Source organism: Anolis sagrei, chromosome 6, assembly GCF_037176765.1.
Source record: "Anolis sagrei isolate rAnoSag1 chromosome 6, rAnoSag1.mat, whole genome shotgun sequence".
Lineage (NCBI taxonomy): Eukaryota > Metazoa > Chordata > Lepidosauria > Squamata > Dactyloidae > Anolis > Anolis sagrei.
In genome coordinates, this window is record NC_090026.1 from 36,242,453 (window position 1) to 36,257,892 (window position 15,440).

The window sequence follows — 15,440 nt, forward strand, 5'->3', positions numbered from 1 at the left end:
GGAGTGGGTTTCCAACCAATTGTGTAGCCTGTTGTCGACCTTTGCAACCCGAAAGACAATTGCATCTGTCAAGTAGCAAAATTAGGTACCACCTTCAAGTGTGGGGAGGCTAAATTAACTGATTTATGAGGCCATAAAGAAGACTCCAGCAAAAGCATTCCAGCAGGGAAGCATGCGGAAATGCTTCATCAGCGTCGCAGATGGACGATTAAAGCGACAGCTCTCCTGGCGGCCAGAAAAACTTAAATAGCCTCTGTGTATGTCTGTATATGTTTGTATGTCAAAAATTGGCATTGAATGTTTGCCATATATGTGTACACTGTAATCCACCCTGAGTCCCCTGTGGGGTGAGAAGGGCGGAATATAAAAGCTGTAAATGAATAAATAAATAAATAAATAAATAAATACCTAATGCTAATGCTTTTTGTGTTAAGCCGCTTTGAGTATCCTACGGGAGAAATAAAGCAGGGCATAAATAAATGTAATAATAATAATAACGTCAGGAGAGAATGCTTCTGGAACATGGCCATACAGCCTGGAAAACTCATAGCAACCTAGTGATTCCGACTATGAAAGCCTTCGGCAATACAACAGCAACAATAATTCCCAGAAAATCTCATGGAATTCATGGGATTACCATAAGCTGGCAGGTGACTTGAAGGCATTCCAAAAGGAATAGACAACTGCAACATAATTGGGGGGGAGGGGGGGACTTTTAACCAAGATTTTCTATGTGTGTTCAAGTTGCTTGTCAATGTATGATGACCCTATGGATTTTATAGGGGTTTCTTAAGCAAGGAACACCAATTGGTTCCTTTGAAATATAGCCTACAACACCTGGAATTCATTGGCAGTCGCCTATTCAAGTACTAAGGGCTAACTGCATAGCTTCCAAGATCAGACAAAATCTGGTCCCTTTATGGTATGGTTAGTGCTATTCAACATGGTGCTACTCAACATAGTGGTCTGAGGACTAGTGCCAAATTCCAAGCTACTGACTGTCAGTTTGTAGTGAATTTCCAGGAAATAAAGAAACCTTTATTATTAATAAGCAATAATAATAATAATAATTTAATAATTCATATTTTAGTTGATTGATTTTAATTGTAATTGTTTATTTGGTATATGTGTGTATAGCAGCAAATTGCTGCCTGCTGTAAGGCCGCCTTGAGTCCCCTCAAGGGTGAGAAAGGTGGAATATAAATATGGTAATAAATAAATAAATAAATAAATAAATAAATAAGATGCTGTCCCCTAGGACATTGGGGGGTGGGGGCAACATCAGCAAGCTTAAATGCTAGTCTAGCTTTTCTCAGGTAACGGTTATTTTGGAGCACCCTTTAATGGTTTAACATTAGAGAACCTTAGGGAAAAAAGCCAGTAAGAATAAATATAGCTTTTATTGATATTTAAAATAAATCTGCAAATGCAAAAATATTGTATTCCTATGAGAAAAAAATAAAGCTTTTAAAAACTTCTCCAAGTATGCTGGTTTTAGTCCGTCCCAGTGGTCTTCTTTAAAACAAGGAATCATCCTTAGACCAGTTGAATTAAATATCTAATAAATTACTTCTGACAATATTTTCAATAAAATAACTTAATCAGAGAAATAATTTACTTTGATGGTTTCATACGTTAAATAGATATAAATAAAGTAATGTCCTTTAAAGGCTTGATGGTGAGGCAAGGGTTTCTGGGAAGAGATCCAGACTTCAGACGGTAAATAGGAATATTTTTCTCAAGAAAGGGTTGGACTAGATGGCCCATGCAGTCTCTTCCAACGTTATGATTTTTAGGACAAGATGGATTCCGCAGTCTCAGATTCAAATTGGTCTCATTGTCACGTGCAGCGAACGGCCTTGCGTGGTTGGGCTACGACCTGTGGTCCATATAGCTTCTCAGCTCTCTTCTCAAAGGCTGATACCATCTGCTTGACTACCTCACTGAAGAAGAGGTTGGCCAACTGCGAGTGGAGAACTGACTTGAATTCAAAGGAGACCTGGAGGAAGGAAATAAGATTAAGGGAATTAATATAGCGACACATAGTGTATGAACATGTATTTATACGTGGGGGGGGGGGGGTCATGCTTCTTTAAGTATGTGCTGATAGAAACCATTTCATTGGACACTATCTTCAACAGACCTAGCTCACCTAATAAACAGAGTAAGGCACTGGCCACAGAAAGCAGAGGTAATTATATCATGAAAAGAGCAATGTATTTGTTATATAATTTCTTTTTACCTTATTTATACTATCAAGTTTTCTCCAGTTAGTCCTAAGTTTAAGGCAAGTTTTCACTATAGTATGAGAGTCACTTTGTGCTTGTTCAGAGAAAAATCATAGATTGTCCAGTAGAGATGGGCAACTATGACTCTATGACTGTTTCACCATAGTTAGTTGTGAGGAATTGTAGAGTTTATTTATTTATTTCTTTTCTCTGTTTCAGTGTTTCTCAACCTGGGGGTTGGTACCCCAGGGGGTTGCAAGGGAGTAGCAGAGGGGTCACCAAAGACCACCAGAAAACAAAGTATTTTCTGTTGGCCATGGGGGTTCTGTGTAGGAAGTTTGGCCCAATTGTATCATCGGTGGGGTTCACAATGACCTTTGATTGTAGGTGAACTATAAATCCCAGCAACTACACCTCCCAAATGTCAAGATCTAATTTCCCCAAACTCTACCAGTGTTCACATTTGGGCATATTGAGTATACGTGTCCAGGTTTGGTCCCGTTCAATTCCGTCATTGGTGGAGTTCAGAATGCTCTTTGGTGGTAGGTGAACTATAAATCTTAGCAACTACAGCTCCCAAGTGACAAAATCAATCTCCCGTCCCAACTCCACCAGTATTCAAATTTGGGCATATCAGGTATTTGTGCCAAATTTTGGTCCAGTGAATGAAAATACAGCCTGTATATGAGATACTTACATTACAATTCATAACAGTAGCAAAATTACAGTTATGAAGTAGGAAATAAAATAATTTTATGGTTTGGGCTCACCACAACATGAGGAACTGTATTCAGGGGTCGTGGCATTAGGAAAGTTGAGAACCACTGAGGTAGAGAAATAAGTGCTTATGAAATATTTTCTCTCCTGTGTTGAAATAATATGTCTGGTTTAGGGGTCACTGCACTTTAAACTGGGTGAATGAACATGTAGATTACCAAATATCTGACTGAAGGTGTAGATAACCTTCAGTCAGATATTTGGTAATCTGACTGAAGGTCATCTACACCATAGAATTATTGCAGTTTGACACCAGTTTAGCTCCATGGCGATGGAATCTTGGGATTTGTAGTTTGGTGTGGCACCAGCACTCATTGACAGAGAAAGTAAAAGACCTTGTAAAACTATAGCTAGTGGAAACTGGGCATGTCCTGCTGTAATCTCAATACCATCTCTCAGTTGTGGTTTTATATTTATGTTGTGGTTTTATATTGTATTTAATGTGTTTATGTGCATTTTGATATTGTGTATATTGACTTGCTGCCTGTAAACAGCCTTGAGTTGCTGAAAAGCTGAGAAAGGCAGTATACAAAGACAATAAGTAAGTAAGTAAGTAAAAAAATAAATAAATATCTACTCTGGAAAACTTTGTAAAGAAAGTAAATGTTTCCTTTCAGTTGAACTATCTAAAAAAAGACACATTTGAAATAAAACATGTGGCACATCGTAATGGTACATTCAAGGATTAAAGGAATGCCACAATTTCACAAAAAGGAAAGAAAATCAGTGGCTATTCGGTGCTGGATGCAAATTCCAATTTTGTGAAAAAACAGGTTTCGCTACCTACAGGCACGTTTCTAGGCTTTGTGGTTGTGACTTCTAAAAACTTTAAAAGACAATCAGTGATAGACGATTAAGACTTTCAAAGTGTAATCTAAGATTATCTAATCCATCAATGACACGTTTACAAAGCCACCGTAAAAACCTCACGTTACATCACTTTGCAATGAAACTGGACTTTGAGAACTATCAACCCTTATCACTCATTCTATTGGCTTTGGAAGGCACACCCCCAACCGACAACTGGCACACAAAGGGTACTTACGTAAAACTTAAGCATACAGGTGTCGGCTTTTCCTGGCTTGAACTGCCACAGTGTCTCCAAATGCTGAAATAATTGCCCATCTTTACTCACGGCCTGCAAAGTAGACAAAGCAACATCAGGTTAGTGCCTACTGTTGAGAAATCAGATCAAACAAAAAAAAAGAAGCACCAATTGCACTTTGAGTAACTGTCTGCTTATGTAAGAATTTAGGCAATCTTTCATCCTCCCCGGCAGCAGAGAGGAAGAAGCCTGAGAGGAAGAAGCCTTACATATGCGTATAATGAGACTCCTATGAAGGAAGAGCAGAGTCCGCTTGCTGGCCAAGTTCCCTTTATGTCACCAAAAGGAAAGAGACAAGGAGAGGGGGAAATACTGGGTAAATGGTATGTGCAATAATTTAAATTCAAGAATAATTTATGATACATTTCCCAACTGTGTTTTTGTGCCCAGGCACAAAGGTTGCCAGGACTGGAGCATCCTTGGCCCTGAGATTTGGGGATCAACATCTGACTCATGTTCTGGTGATGTCATAGATGTCCAAAGAACGAAACTTTTCTAAGTTCTGAACAGAAAACAGGCAGCCGTGGCTACAAGGAGCTATATGTACGTAAGTATGTATATTAGAGCAGTGGTTCTCCACCTGTGGGTCCCCAGATGTTTTGGTCTTCAACTCCCAGAAATCCCAGCGAGTTTATCAGCTGTTAGGATTTCTGGGAGTTGAAGGCCAAAACATCTGGGGAACCACAAGTTGAGAACCACTGTATTAGAGGATCATGCTTATGTCAGAAAACTTGTGTCCTTCACCCAAAGAACTGGAGAACAGCGCCAGGCCTTGGAATCTGGGAAACCTACCAGGGACTAACTGTTGGCCAATGTCAACATTTCTATTGGAGTTTAGACATTGGGGGAGGCAAAATGAAGCCATTGCCTCCTCCCAGTAACTATTCTGTCTCACCAAATGAAGTTTTCCTTCAGTCCCCAGATTTCTAGCATTGCAGTCACTGAAGCCTTCAATTAAATATTTAGGAATTCAATGTAGGCATTCCAAGAAACATACAAGTAAAGTTCCCTAGAGAACTAAAACATAGCACATAGCAGATTTGTGATTGTGAGTTATTTTCAGTGTTTGCAGTGTTAGAAATCTTGGGAATGAACCAAAATTCATTTGGGGAGGAATGTTTATTTCCACTCATTTAACTTTTGTGAGCTATTCTGCTCCCCAGACTTGGTAAAAGATGGAGGAAGAGGAGGAGGAGGAAGAGAAGGGATGAAAATTCACCATAGTCACACCTCTTCCTTCTACTCTTCCCTCTTTGTTTTTTATCTTTTAATTGGACTTGAACTAAAGGACCCATTAAACAGAGCAGGAATCGACTCCTTTGACAGGCCATAGAGCCATGCCACACACACAATCACACAGATACACTCCTCTCTATCACTTCCAATATTTGGATTTGGCAACCTGAATGTAGCAGAAATGGGTTGGAATAGACAGTAAAACTTCTGGTTGATGGGAAGTTGCCTGTCAATAGTTTCAACACAGGAGCCTGTCACACTGAAGTGTTAACACACTCTATGGCAACAGTGTCGTATGACATAGAAACAAATTTAGGTACTGATGAAGTCACGCTTTGAAGTTTCACATAGCCATTGACAAAGCTTATAGTAGCATTGTCGTAATTTCTGAAAAAAACATGATGAAATCTTTTCTGCCAGGGTGTTAAGGCTTTGCATGTGAAGGAATGCCAATGTAAGATTGGGGAAGTGAGTCAAGAAACTGCTGTATGATTAGCTGAAACTAGATCCAAACCGGTTTAACAGCTCCCAAATAAAAAGTTGGGGTGAGGCAATGGGTTATTCTGGGCCAAACGCTACTAACAGATGTTCAATGTAGTCACTAAAACCCACAAAAGCCAGCGTTCTCTAAGAGACATTGACAGCTCTGTCAATTTCAGATTGGCACGATGAGCTCCAAGCTCAGGCATCCCAAAGCTTGGTCTCTTCAATTATATCTTGAGACTTCAGTGCTGTTGTGTGCTTTCAAGTGCTGTTACATATAGTTAGTAAAGGTAAAAGTTTCCCCTGGCATTACGTCTAGTCATGTCTGACTCTGGGGGGTGGTGCTCATCTCCATTTCTAAGGGGAAGAGCCGGTGTTGTCCGTGGACACCTCCAAGGCTAGGTGGCCGGCATGACTGCATGTAGTGTCTTTGCCTTCCCGCAAAAGTGCTAGCTATTGATTTACTCACACTTGCATGTTTTCAAACTGCTAGGTTGGCAGAAGTTGGGCCTAACAGTGGAAGCTCACCCCGCTCCTTGGATTTGAACCACCAACCTTTTGGTCAGCAAGTCCAGCAGCTCAGCGGTTTAACCTGCTGCATCACCAGAGGGCCCTTATGACATATGGTTACCTTAACAGAATTTTTCTGGCAAAATTTCTTCAGAACACATTTTATATTGTCTTTGTCTAAGGCTATAAGACTATAACTCACCCAAGAACACCCAGTGGGTTTCAGTGTCTGGGTCATTCGAAGTCCTAGACCAATATTCAAACCACTACACTACTTCTTTTGTTGTGTGCTTTGAATCATTTTGAACCTATGACAACCCTAAGACAAAGCTATCATGGGACTTTGTTGGCAAATTTTGTTTAGAAGGGGTTTACCTTTGCCTTTCACTGTGGCTGAGACAGTGTGACTTGCCTTAGGTGAAGTGGCCAAGCAGAGATTTGAACTATGACCTCCAGAATCATAATCTCTGATCAAAGATGATGGAAGATGTCATAAAAAAAAAAACGCCATAAACCCAAGCAGGGCAAGGTCACACTTAGCTCAAAAAGGGAGATTTTGGGAGGTTTCTTCTAATCAGTAGCACTAGTGTTTTCCAACTTTCAACTTAGATAGATAGATAGATAGATTTTCCCTTGACATTAAGTCCAATAGTGTCTGATTCTAGGGTTTAGCGCTCATCTCCATTTCTAAGCCAAAGAGCCGGCATTGTCCATAGACATCTCTAAGGTCATGTGGCCAGCATGACTCCATGGAGCACTGCTACACACACACACACACACACACATATCTATATAAATAAAAATGTTATGTTCGTTTGTGGGATTAACAGAACTCAAAAACCACTGGACGAATTGACACCAAATTTGGACACAAGACACCTAACAACCTAATGTATGTCCTTCACTCAAAAAATTGATTTTGTCATTTGGGAGTTGGAGTTGCTGGGATTGTTCACCTACAATCAAAGAGCATTCCGAACCCCACCAATGATGGAATCGAACCAGACTTGGCAAACAGATCAACCATGACCAACAGAAAATACTGGAAGGGTTTGGTGGGCAGTGTCCTTTGGTTTTGGAGTTGTAGTTCACCTACATCCAGAGAGCACTGTGGACTCAAACAATGATGGATCTGGACCAAACTCAACACGAATACTCAATATGCCCAAATGTAAACACTGGTGGAGTTTGGGGAAAATAGAATATTGACATTTGGGAGTTGTAGTTGCTGGGATTTGTAGTTCACCTACAATCACAGAGCATTCTGAACCCCACCAACGATAGAATTGGGCCAAACCTCCCACACGGAACCCCCATGACCACCAGAGTGGGCCACAGCAACGCGTGGCAGGGGACGGCTAGTATATATATTCACAACCAAAGAAAATTGGACAGTGGTATAGAGGAGCCATCACTCAGAGTTGGAACGTGACACTGATTGATTAGCAAAGACAATGACATCAGAACCCTGTTGTTTAGTCTGAATTAGACCCACTGAATCAACAGATAAACAGTGAGTCAATATGTAAGAAAATCCACTCCATGTAATGCCTCTATACTTGTTAGGACTAGCAATAGGATTTAGATCATTGTTTGCCACACAAGTTTTGTTTTACTTGCAGTCTTTGGAAGGGCATGGAGTTGAATTTTCCCAATCAAAATCAGTTATAATGTGTTTAATGCAAATTTTTGTTATTGCTAACCATTTTATTTGATGCTATTGTCTGTCTGTATGTATTTTATTTTGCCTTATTGTAATTTACATGGGCTTGACCTCATGGTAGCCGCCCCAAGTCCCTTTGGGGAGATGATGGCGGGGTTTAAATAAAGTTTTATTATATTATATTATTGTTATTTTGGGATGGCCTGGCCTTGAATGGGCAATTAAGAGTGATTAGCTTTAGAAAAGACCTGCTTCTAATATAGGAAAAAATTGACTACAACTGATCTGTAGATATGAACCCACACAGCTACCTGTATTTTTTCATTCTCCTTTGTGCATATTGTGATAAGCATCTGCATTTCATATTTCATCACTGTGTCACTGATACTCTGAGTCATCTCTCTAGGAAGGGTGAAGAATGCTGAGCTCTCTGCCAAGTTTACAACTTATAGGTTTCTATGAGAGAAGCCAAAATCACCTCTGCCCATTCCTTGCCTAAGAAAACCCTGTGAAATTCATAAGGTTTCCATAAGACAACAGGAACTTGAAGGCACACACATATAATGCTAGACACAAGAGTCTCGTGGAAAGCTTCATCCTTAGGTGGTAACATATATAGTTTCACTTTAAAATGGTGCAAGGCTTGACATTTTAGGCTTTTCCTGTCAGAATATTAAAAATTAACTGTTTTTTTTATTACAAAAGCATGAGTCAAGCACTGAAAGAGTTAGTAGGTCAAAGCCTGTTAGAGTCAGTGGGCCAAAACTAGTGTCATCCTGAGGAGAGTGAGAAGGCCGAAGCCTATCAGAGTTAGTGGGTCAAAGCTAGTGTCATCCTAAGGAGAGTGAGTAGACCGAAACCTTTAAGAGTTAGTGGGCCAAATTTAGTGTCTTCCTGAGGAGTGTAAGATAAACCTCTGTGTGAGAGAAGCCTTTTGTAAGAAAGCTCCAGTGTGAAGGCTGCTGCGTGTAAAGCCTATTAGAGTCAATGGGTCAAAGCTAGTGTCATCCTAAGGAGAGTGAGTAGGCCGAAAGCTGTCAGAGTTAGTGGGCCAAAGTTAGTGTCGTCCTGAGGAGTGTGAGGTAAACCTCTGTGTGAGAGAAGCCTTGCGTAAGAAAGCTCCAGTTTGAAGGCTGCTGTGTGTAAAGCCTATTAGAGTCAGTGGGTCAAAGCTAGTGTCATCCTAAGGAGAGTGAGTAGGTCGAAAACTGTCAGAGTTAGTGGGCCAAAGTTAGTGCCCTCCTGAGGAGTGTGAGGTAAACCTCTGTGTAAGAGAAGCCTTGTGTAAGAAAGCTCCAGAGTGAAGGCTGCTGTGTGTAAAGCTACTATGTATTTGTTTATTTGTGTTATGGAAACGTTGTTGTGTAACTATATTATTTTACTACTAAGAAAAGATAACAATGGTCTGTGTGTTTTTGTTCTTTTTATCACTTCAGGCTACTGGTGCTGGGTCACACTACTGCTAATAAATTACTCTGCTATACATTCATAGGAAGGGTCTTTTGTTAATAAGCCCACTCGCTCAATATTTCCTGCTCATTGGACACTGGATATGTGCTCCAAAGTCCTGCCCCAGTGACATCTCTGACTGAGAAGATGGAATTTGAGGACAGAACTCCCAGGGAACAAGTATATCCTCTGGAAAAACCAAATAGGGCATAGTAGACCCCAACAATACATCATCCAGAAAACATCCCCCAAATATTGCTCCAATCTGACAATGCTCCTTACCCGGATCTGATAATTCGGCACTGCAGAAATCTCAGACACATAGCGCTCTACCACTGGAGGGAATCCCACTTCCAGTTCCGCCTCTGAGAATTCATTACGATGGGAAATAACACGGGAGGAGGTACACCAAGGTACAAAGCGCTGATAGCTGCCCACATCTGCTACAATGTCGTACATCTGGTCAACAGAATACCTGAGAGAGGCAGAGAAGTAAGGGACAGGATGAGTAAGAATGAATGAACAGTCTGGATGTGAAGGAGAAAATAGGAAAGGACAAAGATTTTCACAGACATGATCGTTACACATGTCCACACTCTTCCAAATATTTATGGGAATTGTTCAGTTTGAGCGAGATATCACTATGAAGACCATTTTGACATCTAGAATTCACATCATCTATATAAAAAAAATTAATGTTCATTTGTGGGATTAACATAACGCAAAAACCACTGGACAAACTGACACCAAAATTTGGACACAATACACCTATCAGGCCAACAAGTGACCATCACTCATAAAAACATTGAAAAACACAGCAGAAGAGACTTAAAAACAACCCCCCCCCCAAAAAAAATACATTACAACACATGCACAAAACCACATATATATACACAAACATACATTTACACAGACTTGGCCACAGCAATGCATGGCAGGGGACGGCTAGTAATCACTAAAAACATATTCTGTTGGGTTTCATCCCTGGACTGCACAAATCTTTGTGTCATGAAGTTTCTAGTCCTCAGTGAGTAGCTAGACTAGAGACAGGACTAAGTTCGGGGATTCCTTTCCCCCGCATTCCTATGCATGTTTCCCACTGCTGGCCACTGTCTCCTCCCCCTTTGATGTTGTAGTAATGGAATTATGTGAGGGAAGTTCCTCTTAAGCTTAAGTTTTAATGCCCACCATTGTCTCTTCTGCTTTCGTTTCTCCCAGTGAGAAAGCATTCTGAAAAATGTATTCATTTATTATTTACTAGCTGTCCCCTGCCACGCGTTGCTGTGGCCCAATCTGTGTATATGTGTTTTGTGTGTATATATAAGCATATGTGTGTATATATTTGTGTATATGTGTATATATGTGTGTTTGTGTATATATGTGGTTTCGTGCATGCATTGCAATATATATATATATATATTGGCTTTTTAAGTCTCTTCTGCTGAGTTTTTTGTTGTTTTTATAGATGTTGGTCACTCATTGGCCTTATAGGTTTATTGTGTCCAAATTTGGTGCCAATTCGTCCAGTGGTTTTTGAGTTATGTTAATCCCACAAATGAACATTACATTTTTATTTATATAGATTTATTTACTATACTTGTATACAACCTTTCTCAGCCTATCGGCGACTCAAAGTGGCTTACAAGTCAGTTAACATAATAGCAAAATACAAATTAAGCATTAAAACAATATAAAACCACAATAGAAACAATAAAACCAACATCATTATCATCAGCGTTTTCTAGTTTAAAAAGTTGTCCAAGTCCATTGTCAAGTGATTCCATTTTCTATGTCAGTTAGTCTGCATTTGTAAACGCTTGCTCACAAAACCATGTCTTAACTTGTCTCTGAAACGTTAAGAGTGAAGGAACAGATCTAATCTCCTTAGGGAAGGTGTTCCATAGCGAGGGGCCACCACAGAGAAGGCCCTGTCTCTTGTTCCCGCAGACATAATGTAGCTGCACAGACTTTTTGGCCTGTAGGCAAAATGTAGCTGCATGGACTTTTTGACCTTTTACCTTCTTTTGAAGATGAGATTTAAAAAGATAGTTAGCTCCAAGACATTTCTATCAAGAATGTATTTTTTTATTTTAATAGGTATTTTTGAACCTAAAATTCTAACTCTGCAATCCGGAGCCATCATAAAGATTAGAAGGCTATCCCTTCTCACCACACGTAAGTTTCTGCTGGCTATGGAGTTTTACTCCTGGTACTCTGCTACATTTTGGTGGAATTACCCTAAATGAGGGTTATTTTTGAGCCTAACAGCTCAGATTCCCCAACATATTCATAGTACGGCAAGCCAGGGACAAGTTCTGACTTTATGTTGACTCCGTGCCTCTCCATAGGGAGAGAAGAAAGATTTAACTCCCTTCATGTGGAAAACATGCTAAGGAGTCGAGTTTTAGTTAAGCTTTTTCCTTGGCATCCTCAGTTTGGACATTCATCCTATAATCTGGACTCCCAGCCCCTTACACAGAATATAGACAGTCCACTGCTTCTTTAAGGATGAAGCTAGAGCAGGTCATAATGTGGCATACTTACGGGAGCTGACGGACTTCTGCATACTCTATTCGCTTGGCAGCAAGTAGTGGGGCTGCCAGGCTCAGAAAAGGACGGGTTTGCTGCCTTGTGCCTGATGCAGAGTCCAGGAAAGGGCAGGCATTCGCACTCAGAGGAGCAAGGTTCCTGTTGCAGCTTAAGTGCCGGCAATGTGGCAAACCCAGTCTGTGGGAAAATCAGGAAGGAAACACCAATGGTTAGAAAAGCAATGAATAAACCCTCATTTATGTACAATATAAAGTATTGTGGCATCTTTGTGGCAAGCAAATTTTATTATTGGGTTGCTGTGAGTTTCCTGGGCAATTTTATTATAGTGTAAACATTCAAGAATCACACCTACATTCGTAAAGGTAAAAGTTTTCCCCTGACATTAAATCCAGTCATGTTTGACTCTGGGGGTTGGTGCTCATCTCCATTTCTAAGGGGAAGAGCCGGTGTTGTCCGTGGACACCTCCAAGGCTAGGTGGCCGGCATGACTGCATGTAGTGTCTTTGCCTTCCCGCAAAAGTGCTAGCTATTGATTTACTCACACTTGCATGTTTTCAAACTGCTAGGTTGGCAGAAGCTGGGGATTGTCTGTAGACACCTCCAAGGTCATGCGGCCAGCATGACTATATGTAGTGCCATTACCTTCCTGACAGAGTGGTACTTATTGATCTACTCACATTTGTATGTTTTCAAACTGCTAGGTTGGCAGAAGCTGGGGATAACAGTGGAAGCTCACACCGCTGCCCGGATTCCAACCTGCAACCTTTTGGTCAACAAGCTCAGCAGTTTAGCCCACTGCATTACCGGTGGCTCTTACAAAATGTTTTGGCAATGGTTGATTGTGCGTTTTTTGTATGAGTGGGTTGGAGATTGTGGACAATTTTGGAGTATTTTAGAATTTGGATGCTCAACCTGTATCATGGAGAGACCTTGCAGCACATTTGAGACTAAGGAGGAGAAAGAAGTTGGTAGCATGAGCTTCATCAGAACTTCATCAGTCTGAACTGAGCCTACAAAAATTGATGACATCATTTTCTTTTTCTCAATTAGTCTCAAAGTTACAACAACAGGCATGGGCAAACTTTGGCCCTCCACGTGTTTTGGACTGCAACTCCCACAATCCCTAACAACCTCAGGTCCTTTCCTTTTCCTCCTCAGCCACTTAAGTGGCTAAGCGGGAAAAGAAAGGGATCTGAGGCTGTTAGAAAGGGGCTTAAGCAGCTGAGGGAGAAAAGTAAGGAGCCTGAGGCTGTTAGGAATGGTGGGATTTGAAGTCCAAAACACCTGGAGGAAGGCCAAAGTTTGTCCATGCCTGTGCTACAAGATTCCTTTCCATACTGATCTAGACTAACATAGTACTTACTTGAATTAGTAGTTATTTAACTTTGAATTAGTACTAGAAAGTCAAATAAGTTGTCCGACCTCAAAAAAAAATCTTGCTGACAGCAAATGGAAATTTTTAGGCTTAGCCTTAGAATAAATCCCCTTTAATCCTTTGTTTTGAGCAGAAGTGGCAAGACACTCAGAGCTAACTCTCTTGCCAGAGAGGTCACCAAAGACCATCAGAAAACTCAACATTTTCTGTTGGTCCTGAGGGTTCTATATGGGAAGTTTGGCCCAATTCTATCATTTGTGGGGTAGAGGATGCTCTTCGATTGTAGGTGAACTATAAATCCCAGCAACTACAATTCCCAAATGTCAAGGACTGTTTTCCCCCAACTCCACCAGTGTTCACATTTGGGCATAGTGAGTATTTGTGCCAATCATTGTTTGAGCCCACAGTGCTACAAGAAAGGAGATTTCCATCTGAACATGAGGAAGAACTTCCTGACTGTGAGAGCCGTTCAGCAGTGGAACTCTCTGCCCTGGAGTGTGGTGGAGGCTCCTTCTTTGGAAGCTTTTAAACAGAGGCTGGATGGCCATCTGTCAGGGGTGATTTGAATGCAACATTCCTGCTTCTTGGCAGGGGCTTGGACTGGATGGCCCATGAGGTCTCTTCCAACTCTTTGACTCTATGATTCTATGCTCTCTGGATGTAGGTGAACTACAAGTCCAAAACTCAAGGTCAGTGCCCACCAAACCCTTCCAGTATTTTCTGTTGGTCATGAGAGTTCTTTGTGCCAAGTTTGGTTCAATTCCATCGTTGGAGGAGTTCAGAATGCTCTTTGATTGTATGCGAACTATAAATCCCAGCAACTACAACTCCCAAATGACAAAATCAACCCCTTCCCGACCCTACCAGTATTCAAATTTGGGCATATTGGGCATGTCTTACCGGTTTCCTTTGGAACGGCGCGCCAGGTTGGAGCCAAAGCGGATCACAATGAAAGCGGTCCCTCTCCCTGCCATGCTTCAACTTCTTTCTACTCGGCCCAAGTTAGGTCTGTCTGATCCCGGCTCTTGCGGACTTAAAGCACCCTCCAAGCCCTGCCCCCGTCCCCGCCCAAGAGGGGTGTGTGTGCCTCCGTCAGAGACAGTCCCCTTCCTGCTTCCACGCCTTCTTCTGGATGAAGCAACCACTAGTTAGTTCCTTCTCGGATAGGCAGCACAGTCAAGGATACAGCTTCCACTCCAGGTCCAGTGACATCACTAGAGTTACAATATTTATTTATCCTATCAGGAGTGAACCAATGTATTTGAGAAAACACAAAGTTTAAAATGTATTGTCGAAGGCTTTCATGGCCGGAACCACTGGGTTGTTGTGGGTTTTTTCAGGCTGTATGACCATGTTCTAGAGGCATTCTCTCCTGACGTTTCGCCTCCATCTATGGCAAGCATCCTCAGGGGTCGTGAGGTCTGTTGGAACTAGGAAAAAGGGTTTATATATATGTGGAATGACCAGGGTGAGACAAAGGACTCTTGTCTGCTGGAGCTAGGTGTGAATGTTTCAGTTTGTTTTTACTGTTGCTGTGATTTATATAATTGTAATGTTGAATTGTATTGTGATATTTTGTATGCTGTTTTGTTGGAAACCGCCTTGAGTCGCCGTTAGGCTGAGAAAGGCGGTATACAAATACAGTAAATAAATAAATAAATAAATAAATAAATTGATGGCCTGGCAGTGCCTGGGGCAATCTTTTGTTGAGAGGTGATTAGATGTCCCAGATTGTTTGTTTGTTTATTTATTTATTTAGCGCATTTCTACCCCGCCCTCCTCAACCCCCAAGGGGGGAGTCAGGGTGGCTTACAAAAAGGCACAATTCGATGCCAACACAAACAATAAGAGAAAAACATATATCAACAACAATTTTAAAACAATTAAAACCATCAATTATACATCACAATCAATAAAACCAGTCTAATGCTCAACGTTCGCCAACTCAAAATCCATAAATTCATTCCACGTTGTTTCCCTTCTGTTGTTTTGCTGTTGTAATTTTTGAGTTTTTTTAATACTGGTAGCCAGATTTTGTCCATTTTCATGGTTTCCTCCTTTCTG

At 41.0% G+C, this 15,440-nt stretch overlaps 1 protein-coding gene across 1 annotated transcript; it reads right to left on the reverse strand.

Moving 5' to 3' along the window:
• Window positions 1-1,381: 1,381 nt before the first annotated feature.
• LOC132778211 (coenzyme Q-binding protein COQ10 homolog B, mitochondrial-like) lies at window positions 1,382-14,400 on the reverse strand. The gene is made up of 5 exons (XM_060780949.2): window positions 14,277-14,400; window positions 11,996-12,178; window positions 9,734-9,926; window positions 4,051-4,143; window positions 1,382-1,999 (listed from the first exon to the last, which is right to left on the reverse strand). Exons 1-5 carry the CDS (start codon window positions 14,348-14,350, stop codon window positions 1,841-1,843), a joined length of 702 nt encoding a protein of 233 aa, XP_060636932.2. The 5' UTR covers window positions 14,351-14,400; the 3' UTR covers window positions 1,382-1,840.
• Window positions 14,401-15,440: the final 1,040 nt, after the last annotated feature.

Coding starts and splice junctions, on each gene's coding strand:
- LOC132778211 (XM_060780949.2), bottom strand. CDS start 14,350: ATGGCAGGGAGAGGGACCGCTTTCATTGTGATCCGCTTTGGCTCCAAC. Junction 9,927..11,995: donor GCAGAAGTCCGTCAGCTCCC/GTAAGTATGCCA, acceptor TGCCTCTCTCAG/GTATTCTGTTGACCAGATGT. Junction 2,000..4,050: donor CCTGTATGCTTAAGTTTTAC/GTAAGTACCCTT, acceptor TCCTTCCTCCAG/GTCTCCTTTGAATTCAAGTC.